This window comes from Merops nubicus, unplaced genomic scaffold (genome assembly GCF_000691845.1).
Source record: "Merops nubicus isolate BGI_N331 unplaced genomic scaffold, ASM69184v1 scaffold1009, whole genome shotgun sequence".
Taxonomy (NCBI): domain Eukaryota; kingdom Metazoa; phylum Chordata; class Aves; order Coraciiformes; family Meropidae; genus Merops; species Merops nubicus.
Genome location: NW_008628803.1, coordinates 71,737 through 82,621, shown reverse-complemented (window position 1 = coordinate 82,621; position 10,885 = coordinate 71,737). Strand labels below are relative to the sequence as shown.

Sequence of the window (10,885 nt, the reverse complement as noted above, 5' to 3'; positions counted from 1 at the left end):
GAAGCCACAAGCACAGCCCAGTGGTGTGAAACCCCTTTCTACAACAAACAGGAACACCACCCACCAGCTGAACCCTACCTCATAAATATTCCAAATGCAGTTTGTAGGAATGTGAGACAAAGCCAGACAGCTGAATTATTTAATGCTTTGAAAGAATGCAGCTTTTAGCTTCTCCTTGTGCTGGCCTACTTTTATTGCATCAGGAAATCGATCTTGAGGAAATTAATTTCCTTCCTTTTTGTTTGAGCAAGCAGTGGGCATCGTGGGCTGGTGGAAAGGAACCTTCTCCATCCCTGAGCAGCTCTCAGGGCACCTCTGTAGCTGTGGACGTGGGTGTTGAGGGTCAGAAGAGAGTCCAGCTCCTGTCATTCACGTTGTGCCCTTTGATTTGCATTTGGGAAGAGGGCAGAAGGCAGTTGTGGTGGGGACAAGGCTGGCTGTGACACATCTGAGGCTGCTCTTGGGACAGCCTGTGGAGGTTGAGGGCAGTGAGACCTGGATGCATGCTGTAAGCGGGTTGGAGACTCTCCCTTGTCTCACAGTAAATAAGAGACAGAAAGCTGGTATCAAAGCTGGATCCCCCTCAGCTCCCAGCAGGATGAGGCTCCTTTGGGTCCCCCCAGGGCTGGGGCAGAGGGTCCAAACCCAGCCCAGCTCATCCCCTGGGATACATCAAACCCTTGGTGTGTCCTGTGTCTGGCCATAGACCACCAGAGTGACAACCATCCACCTCCCAGTGATGCTACAACTGATCTAAAAAGCTTCCAGCCTCTCCTAGACTCATTTAGATTGGAAGAGACCTGTAAGGTGATCAAGCTTTTCCAGGCAGGAAGGAGTTAATCTGGGGTACCTGCCTACGAAAGGACTGTGAAATCCCCTGAGAATTGTTCTAGGGAAGGGATGGGAGATGCAGTCCTGCTCCTGCATCCCTGGAGGTTTCCTGGGGTTTGTGTCCAGCCTGTGCTCCAGTTCTTCAGCCTGGTCTCCTGGTACCATGTTAATGAACTTCTCTCCTTGGGCTTGTTGAAAGCGTGTTGCAGTGAGAGCTGATGGTTTCTTGGGGAAATCCTGTCAGAGGTGCCACCAGAGCCACCAGCTGGGAGGGGAATTGGGTTGGCACTGGCCAAACTGGGAGCAGTCCCATGGGTTCATCCACCTATAACCCTTCCAGACAGTAAATCCAGGGACCCTCCCTTTTCACACGGTGGGGTAGCAGCAGCACAGGAAGCACTCTAAGAAAAATATATCCAGAAATGCTTTTTGGACTAGTCTGAGATGTGAAAAAAAAACCAATCCTGCTCTGAAGACTGATGTTCTCTTTCTCTTTTTGATCTTTTATTTTTGTCTTATAGTTTCCTACTAGTTTTCTCCTGCCTGGTGCTGTCTGTCTTTTCAACTATTGACGAGTACCAGAACAGCTCAGAAGGGGCTCTTTACATCCTGGTAAGTGGCTGGTTGCAAATGAAGCCATCAGGGAGGCATTACAGTAAAAAACACACAAAAAAACCCTGAGATTGGGAGATGATTACCTGAGATAAAACTAAAAATTGTCACTTTTAGGAAGGGACCACTGAGACCTACAGGTAAGAAATGGGTAAAATGTGAGGAGGAGAAATCTGTATCAGGAATAAACTGAAAATCTTTTAAAGGTTCCTTTAAAACTCTTCTTGTATCACGTCTGGACCAGACAGCCCAGCACTCAGAGATAACAATGCCAATTTTGGGGGGAAAAGCTCAAATCCCTTCTAGAATCATAGAATCATTTTGGTTGGAAGAGACTTTTAAGATTATCAGGTCGAACCATTCCCCCAGGTCCCCACTGAGCCGTGTCCCTCAGCACCACATCTCCACGGCTTGGAAACCCCTCCAGGGGTGGGGACTCCTGCACCTCTCTGGGCAGCCTGGGCCAATATTTGTCCTCGTTTCTGGAATGTTCTCTCCATCCTGCTTCTTTCTCAGCTAACACCATTGTCTCCCCCCTAGGAAATTGTCACCATCGTGGTGTTTGGGGTGGAATACTTCGTGAGGATCTGGGCAGCCGGCTGCTGCTGCCGCTACCGGGGCTGGAGGGGAAGGTTGAAATTTGCCCGCAAGCCTTTCTGTGTCATTGGTAAGATCTCCCTCCCTTCATTGGACTTCCCAACCCAAAACATGCCTGGACTTGCTTCCACAGTGCTCTGGTTTCTTCCATGCATTTTGGGGGTTGCTCCTCAGCCGTCTTCAAGGTCACCTTGGAAAAAATCCCAATTCATGGATGTGGGTTTTGTTCTTCATGAAGCTCAGGGTGTTTTCTGGAGACCTGGAAGCCACCCCATTGCCCTCTGCACCCCAGCTGCCCACAGAAAGGGGCTCAGCAGGGAGAAGCTGAGCAGAGGAGCTGGGAACCCACAATCCCGTGTCCGACCTCGATGCCGAATCACTCACAAATCTTTGCAGATCTGTCTCTCCCTCTGCCTTCCCTGGTGCTGCCTCACCAAGGGACTTCTCAGCCTTAATTAATTCTTGTTTGGAAAGCACTCGGCGATCCCCTCGTGAGCGGGGCCATGCAAGCACAGCAGTTGTTCTTCCTGGGCTAAGGAGTGGGCAGAGAGGACGTGTCATCTGCTGTGGAGCCTGCTCTCCAATGTCAGGGGTCGTAGCCAGGATTTGAGCTTATTGCACAGAAAAACACTCCTATAAAATTTGCATAGAAAATAAGGGAAGGGGAAAGGTTTTTTTGGATCCTTAGATTTGGGTTATGTAGAGCAAGGCTTTTATCTTGGCCTTTCTTTGCCTGTGAGAACCTTAGGATTGCCACCACAGATGGACCTCCAGGTTTTCATTCCCAGTTTAGATGGGGGAATTCACCCCTCTGTGTAACAGGCAGCTGCACCCAGAATAGTTTAGGTTGGGAGAGACCTTTAAGATTATCAAGTCCAACTGTTAACCCAGAACTTCAAGGTCACCACTAAACCACATCTCTCCGTGGGTTTGGAACCTCTCCAGAGAGGGGGACTCCATCACTGCCCTGGGCAGCCTGGCACAGCCCTGGGCAACCCGGCACAGCCCTGGGCAACCCTTTCAGGGAAAAAACTTCCCTAATATTCAACCTAAACCTCCCCTGGTGCAGCTTGAGGCCATTTCCTCTTATCCTATTGCTTGGTCCTTGGGAGCAGAGCCCGACCTCCACCTGGCTCCAGGCTCCTGTCAGGAGCTGTGCAGAGCCAGAAGGTCTCCCCTGAGCCTCCTTTGCTCCAGGCTCAGCACCCCCAGCTCCCTCAGCTGCTCCTCCCCACACTTGGGCTCTAGACCCTTCGCCAGCTTCGTTGCCCTTCTCTGGCCACGCTCCAGACCTCAGTGTCAGCTTCGTTGCCCTTCTCTGGCCACGCTCCAGACCTCAGTGTCCTTGGAGTGAGTGGCTCAAAACTGACCCCAAGACTTGAAGCGTGGCCTCACCAGTGCCAAATACAGGGTGACAATCACTTTCATCCAGGTGAAGATTTCTGCTGCATCCTTCCAGCACAAGATACAACTTCTAGCAGATCCGTTTCACTCACAGCCTTCTGCTGGTGGCAGTAGGCTTGACATCCCTTTTGGTAGGGGGTCAGCAGTGTTCCTTCAGCTTTCCATGCCCTCTGTTCATGCAGACATCATGGTGCTGATCGCCTCCATCGCCGTGCTGGCAGCGGGCTCCCAGGGGAATGTCTTTGCCACCTCAGCACTCAGGAGCTTGAGGTTCCTGCAGATCCTGCGCATGATCCGCATGGACCGGCGAGGTGGCACCTGGAAGCTCCTGGGCTCCGTGGTCTACGCACACAGTAAGGTGAGCAAGTCCTAGACAAGGATGTTGAGTTGTTCTCTGTGTTCCCCCCACCAGCACATGCTACTGTGGTTCAGTTCTCCACCCCAAACATCTCCCAGGCCTGGCAAGGTTGGGCAGTCACTGGAAATAACACGGGGAGCAATGCACAGTCAGAAGAACAAGGTCTGGTGGAGCTCTCCAAGCAATAGAGGAGAGAAAGGAAGGATGTTTAGATGTTTGCATGGAATATTTTGGACGTAGATAACACCTGCACACCAGCCCAGCTCAGATAATTTACTTCCTATTGCCGAATTTATGAATTTAACATTTCCCCTCTTTCCTGCACTATTTTGTGTCTCAGAGCTCAGCCAGTTTATTCAGAAGCATGTAAAAGTCATGGGGAATTTGTGGGTCTCTTGCCCACCCTTGAATTAACTTCCTCCAAAACAATCACTCCTGTGAGTTCTGAATTTAAATTTGCCTGAAATTGGGGGATGTTCTATCCAGACCCCAGCTCTGTAGCTCTGCCCTGGTTAGTGGAAGGGATCTGCCCTAAGCAGGGTCACCAAGATTTGGGGGTTCCCATTTCAGTTTTAGCTCCACTTCCCTCTGTGATCTGGGGAATTTTGTTTCTTCAGCCTCAATTCCACATCTTGAATTCATGGAGCAATATTCAATCCCTTCTCCATTTGCCACGTGTGATGGGATCTTCAGGATGGTGATCACCCTGTGTGCATGGTGGGGCCACCACCAACCCTCATGGTCCTATCTCAAAAAGTGGCACTGCTGATCTCCAGCCCAAGCCCCAAAACCAAAATGAATGCAGGGGGAAGTTCAGATTCAACTCGCTCAGCTTGGAGATGTGGACCAGGATTGCAATTCTTCTCTTCTCTCCCTTGATGTTCTTGCAGGAGCTGATTACTGCCTGGTATATTGGCTTCCTGTGCCTCATTCTGGCCTCTTTCCTGGTGTACTTGGCCGAGAAAGGAGAAAATGAGCACTTTGATACGTATGCAGATGCACTCTGGTGGGGTCTGGTAAGTCATTCTCATAGAGCAGCAGCTGGTTATGAAAATAAAATGTCCATTAACCCACCATCTTCTGTCAGAGATGTGAGGAATCGACTTAGGGAGTGCTTAGTTAACATTTTTATTAAATGGCTTCAGGCTACTCCATTTAGATCTTTTTTTTTTTTCCTTCAGGAAACCTCAGAAAATGTCAGGGGATTGCTTGGGTTGGAACTGGAGGGAAGCTGGGAGCTCCTGTGCTCTCAGTTGTGGGATTTAGCTCTGTCATAGAGTCACTGTGGTTGGAAAGGGCCTCTAGGATCACCAAGTCCGACCTTCATCCCAGCCTCCCCATGACCACTAGACCAGAGCCTCAAGTGCTGCATCTACTCGTTTTTTGGACCCCTCCAGGGGTGGTGACTCCACCACTTCCTTGGGCAGCCCATTCCAGTGTCTCACCACTCTCTCAGGGAAGAAATTCTTCCTAATATCCAACTGAAGGCACAACTTGAGGCCATTTCTTCTTGTCCTATCTTTAGTAATTTGGGAGAAGAGACCAACATCAGCCTCACTCTAACCTCCTTTTAGGTAGTTGTAGAGAGCTATAAGATCTCCTCTCCTCCTCTTTAGAGTAACCAACCCCAGATCCCTCAGCTGGGCTTCCTAAGGGATGTTTTCCAGCCTTCTCACCAGCCTCATTGCCCTTATCTGGACCTGCTCCAACCCCTCCATGTCCTCCTCATCCTGTGGTGCCCAAAACTGGACTCAGAGCACTCATGAGTAGCCAGACAAAGCCCCTACACTCAGGGGTGCTTTGATCAACACTCTAACAAGTATTGTCCCCCCTTAATTATTTCAGATGGTGCTTGGGCATCACGTTAAGCATGCTGGGATGAATTTGATGGAATTAATGGGGTCTAAGCAGCAGAGAGACTCGAGCTGCTGGCAGCACTCCCCTCTCACATCTTGGCTGCCAAAGGAGGAAAGGGCAACACTTGGAGTTCTGCTCTGTGCGTGCATGTGCATGGGAATTATTGGATTAGCTGATTAACAAAGAGAGAATTAATGACGTTCTAATCTTCTTGAGTTATTGTTCTGCTGCTCTGACACGGGGGTGCTGGTTTGGCCTCAGTTACAAAGCACATAATGGAAATCCCAGATCTGATCAAACCCCAGGAACAGGCTGGGGGAGGAATCGGCTGATCCAGCAGCTCCTCGGTCCCAACAAAGGGCAAGGAGCAGTAAATTGCTTTTCAAGCTCCTTGGTTATGACAGAAAAATAAAAATAAAGCCTGATTTGACATGACTAGAAAATAAACAGTGAGGGAAAAAGTGACAGCCCAGATTGGAGCTCAGTCTGGGGAGACTCATGGGTCCAGCACAGGCAGAGGTTAAGAGATGGGTGAAATAAATCAAATTTCAGATTCAGAAGCTCATCCCTTGATGTGACTGTGGTGGATCCACCCCTCATAGCTGTCTCTATAAATGATAAAACCAGCTTTGCAGTGCCTGTGGAGAGAGCCTTGCCTCTCCTGTGTGTCAGAGAGGGATGGCCCTGTAGATGCATCTTCCAACCACTTTGTCAAAATGGCATCTAATTGATAGTGCTTTTAGTGGGTCCAATTAAACAGCACTTTGGGAGCATTCTTCCATTTGTGTAAAAGTGATTTTTATTCGAAGCTGAATGCAAGAGGTTTCCAAAAGCCACATCAACACGGTGTCAGCTCCCAGCTCTGCCTGTCGGGGCGATGGGCTGGGGACAACTTTCCATGGCTCCTATGGATGGTTGAGGTCTGTTGAGCAGAAGTCTCCAAGGTGTTCTGAATCAGACCACCTTGCCCTGCCCATCCCAAGCTCTCCAAATCCTCTTGCAAGCCTTAGGGGGTTACCCAGCACTTCCCAGTAGGGATGTCCATGGATTGAGGTGGGAAAGTGCATCTCTTCCTGCAGTTTGGAGTTCAAGGGTTTCTTTCTCTCTGATAAATCTCTCAGCTCCTTCCCCCAAAAGCACACAGCAGCTTGCCAGCACTCTCTTGGTGCATTGCAATAACACTGAGAGCAAAAAAACATCCCAAAATTAGGTTGTAGGAAGCAGCCATAATTCATCCTGTTGGGCTAAGAGGCTGCTGTGAAATCAGAAGGGAGACCAGCTAATAGGCACTGCTGGGAAGACTGGGAATAAACATCCTTCTGCACGCCAATAGCCCTGTTTTCTTTCAGGAGATGCCAAAAGGGAGCTTGGGGGAGCTGTGCTGCTTTGCTTCCCCTGCTGAAGGCCCAACCCCAGCTCCCGGGGGAGGCTCCAAGCCTCTGCACCAGATGGCAGCTCTCTGCCAGCTAGAGGCAGGATGATGCTCCTGGCTGGTGTGAAAACTCAGCACGTCGAGCAGGGAGAGTGGCAGGGCTGGCCTGGGTGCTAGGGTGTCCTTGCTTCCCGTGGAGGTGCCCATCCCAAGCAGCCGGGGTCCTTCTGGGTGCTCGAGCTGTAGCTTGACTTGGTGACAGGATCCCAGCGTGGTGGGGTTGGAAGGGGCCTCTGGAGATCTTCTCATCCAACCCTCCTGCTCCAGCAGCTCACCCACAGCAGGGTGCCCAGGGTCACAGCCAGGAGAGTTTGGGATCTCTCCAGAGCAGGAGACTCCACAGCCTCTCTGGGCAGCTGCTCCAGGCTCAGCCACCCTCACAGCAAAGAAGTTTCTCCTCCTGCTCAGGTGGAACCTCCTGGGTTCCAGTTTGTGCCCATTGCTCCTTGTCCTGTCACTGGGCACCACTGACAAGAGTCTGGTCACATTCTTTTGAGCTCGACTTTTTAGCCCTTGCTCAGCATTGATCAGATCCCCCCTGAGGCTTCTCTTCTCCAGCTCAGCAGCCCCAGGGCTCTCAGCCTATCCTGCCACAGAGATCCTCCGGCCCCTCGGCATCTTCACAGCCTCTGCTGGACTCTTTCCAGTAGTTCCTTGTCTCTCTCCTGAAGAGCCCAGAACTGGACCCAATATTCCAGCTGTGGCCTCACTGGGGCAGAGTAGAGGGGGAGGAGAACCTCCTTTGACCTGGCCAACTCTTCACACACCCATCTCAGGACACGTGGTGGTGTTGGCACCTCCGTGCCCCACTTTGGTGTCTCAGGGGTTGTGGCTGGGTTGGTTTAGATTCCAGGCTGGCTGACCAAGGGCTGTGTGTGATCTCCTCCCTGCAGATTACTCTGACCACCATTGGCTACGGGGACAAGTACCCCCAGACCTGGAACGGGCGGCTGCTGGCGGCCACCTTCACCCTCATCGGCGTCTCCTTCTTCGCCCTTCCTGCCGTGAGTGGAGGCTGCAGCATCGTGGGGAGGGAGGGAGGGAAGGAGGGAGAGAGGCTGAGCTCTGCTGAACTTTGTCCCCAGCCCTTGGAGCTGGTGGCAACACAACAGCCACATCCAGTGGTGTGATGCCCTCGGAGACCTCCCGGCTGCGACTGCTCCCTGGCTCTTGAGTCAAAAGTCCAAGTGGGAGAAGAGGGGAAATATCCCCAGCTTGGACACAGTGCTTATGAGCATGGAAAGGATGAAGACTTTAATTTTGGCTCCACGTGAATATTTATTGATGTGAAGCCACTTTTTTTTTTGCTGTAAAGAGCTGTTTCATGGGGTGATGATGCCACTTCAGCAGATGACCCTCATCCCTGTTGCAGTGCGTTCCAGTGCCTGGCATGGATCTGCTTTTCCCCCAAATTCCAATGCTCTGTGGTTAATTTGGATTTTATCAGCTGGCTGGAGGTAGTTTGGGAAAAGCAGAAGTTCCAGTGAGCACCAGCAAAACCTGCTGACCCCTTCACAGGGCTCCCTTGGATGGAGTCTCCTTTCTTCCTGTGTCAAAAAATGACCCAGAACAAACCTTTGGAGTGAAAGCTGGGGGAAAAAAAAAAAAGCTTAACTAACACCCTACTAACTGCAAATTTTTATTCTCTTCCCCAGGGCATCTTGGGTTCAGGGTTTGCTCTCAAGGTTCAAGAGCAGCATCGACAAAAACACTTTGAGAAGAGACGAAACCCAGCAGCTGGACTGATTCAGGTGAGCACCACCAAGAAGCCTGGAGGTTACCTCACCCTGATTTTGGGGGGCTTAATGGGTTTCTAGAAGCTGGGGAGGAGACAGGCAGGTGAAAAATGGGGCCATGTGTTGTAAGGTGTGAGACAGCAGCTGGTGACTGGTCTCATTGGGTTTAAATGCCAGGAAATCAGCCATGGGAAGATAACACGTGTGGTTGGCAAGCTGGGGGAGAAGAGAAACAAAATCCAGCACAGCAAGACAAGTGCCTCAGGACAGTTTGTTTTCACCAAACCATTTTTTTTTTCCCCAAAAAGAGAATATACTGCTGGAAAACTACGTTTGGGAGCATTTTCTTCACAAGAACAGATGTCTGCACAGAAGGTTGGCCTTGGTGTCTGCCTTGGAGATTTGAGATGAATTTTGTGTTCCTCTGCTTCTCTCTCTCCAATTTTTTTAACTCCCTGGTGGGCAGTAACACCCGTTTGAGACCTGACTTCACCCTGGCAGCAGGTGCCTGGCACCCACAGTGTTTTTAGCTGGGCTCACATGGTCAGGGTCATGGTAACCCCCTAAATTTGTCATGTCAAGGAAAAGGCAGAATGTCAAAATCACCTCCCAGAAAACAGAGGGAGAACTGGGTGGTGGCTGAGGTTATAAAACTGAGGGTGGTTCTGGGTGTGCCTGGGTTCACAATCCCACCCTGTCTCCTCTGCAAACTGGGTGCAGAGCTGGTTGAGAGCAGCCCTGAGGAGAAGGACTTGGGTCTGTTGATGGATGAGAAGCTCAATGTGAGCTGCAGTGCCCTCATGGAGCCCAGAAGGCCAACCAGATCAAGAGAGGTGATTCTTCCCCTTTACTCTGCTCTTGGAAGACCCCACCTCGAATAGTGCATCCAGTTCTGATGTCCCCACCATCAAAAGGACAGAGATCTCTAGGAACGAGTCCAGAGGAGGACACAAAGATGATCCAGGGCCTGGAGCATCTCTGCTCTGAGGATAGGCTGAGGGCACTGGGGCTGTTCAGCCTGGAGAAGAGAAGACTCTGAGGGGACCTCTAGAACTGCCTCCAAGACCTGAAGGGAACCCACAGGAAGGCTGGAGAGGGATTTGGCACAAGAGTGTTCAGTGACAGGACAAGGGGAAATGGTTCTAAACTGAAGGAGAACAGGTTTGAACCTAGATCTTAAGAAGAAGTTCTTCAGCATGAGGATGGTGAGACGAGGTTGCCCAGAGAGCTTGTGGATGGCCCCAACCTGGAGGTATCCAAGCCCAGGCTGGATGAGGCCTTGAGCAACCTGTTGAGAGGTGTTCCTGCCCATGGCTGGAGGTTGGATGAAATGCTCTCCAGGCTCCCTTCCAACCTGAACCCTTCTGTGATTCCTCCACAGGCAGCTTGGAGGTTTTATGCCACCAACCTGTCCCGGACGGACCTTCACTCCACCTGGCAGTACTACGAGCGCACCGTCACCGTCCCCATGTACAGGTACCTCCTCCTCCACCTCCTGCTGCCTTCTCATGATGCCACCCTCTCCATGTTTATTTCTGTTATTTGGATACATAGTTTTGCTTATTTATTTCCTTTTTTTTTTAAGTTGAAGTTGATTTGAAGAGCTCTTAAGAGCTGGTATCTGCTTTTTTTTTTTTTTTGAGTTGTTTTGCCTTGTATTTTTTGTGATTTTTTTTTTTTTTGGTTGGTTTCTGTTTGACTTGATTTAATTTCCTTGTTGTTGTTTCTTTTTCGTGTCCATGTGTGTCCGTGCTCTCCTTTTTCCCTTTATTTCTCCACGTCTGCTGGTAGTTACGTTGTGTTGTGACAGTTGCCGTGCCCGGGTGTGAAGACCTCCCTTCCAAGCTGCCCTGGATTGTAGGTAAACATCACCCACCTCATGCCCTTGCCTGGGCTCTTCTCCTTGCTCCAACTGGTCTCTAATGATCCTTCTGCCTTCCAGCAAACTTCTGACCCAAACTTCTTGCCCTGTGTCCCCCTTTCCTTTCCGTGGATGATTTTTCCCCTGTTTTAAGAGGGAGATAACCCAAATTTGGATTCAGTGAGTGTTTTCCCACC

General features: G+C 50.5%; 1 protein-coding gene across 1 annotated transcript in view; it reads left to right on the top strand.

Moving 5' to 3' along the window:
• Positions 1-1,341: 1,341 nt before the first annotated feature.
• KCNQ2 (potassium voltage-gated channel, KQT-like subfamily, member 2) overlaps positions 1,342-10,885 on the top strand; it is a gene marked incomplete at its 5' end in the record, with an annotated part of 43,134 nt that continues 33,590 nt past the window's right edge. Inside the window, 7 exon segments of the mRNA XM_008946752.1 lie at positions 1,342-1,443; positions 1,984-2,110; positions 3,627-3,802; positions 4,693-4,818; positions 7,985-8,095; positions 8,747-8,842; positions 10,209-10,303. Coding sequence (XP_008945000.1) covers positions 1,342-1,443; positions 1,984-2,110; positions 3,627-3,802; positions 4,693-4,818; positions 7,985-8,095; positions 8,747-8,842; positions 10,209-10,303 — 833 coding nt within the window.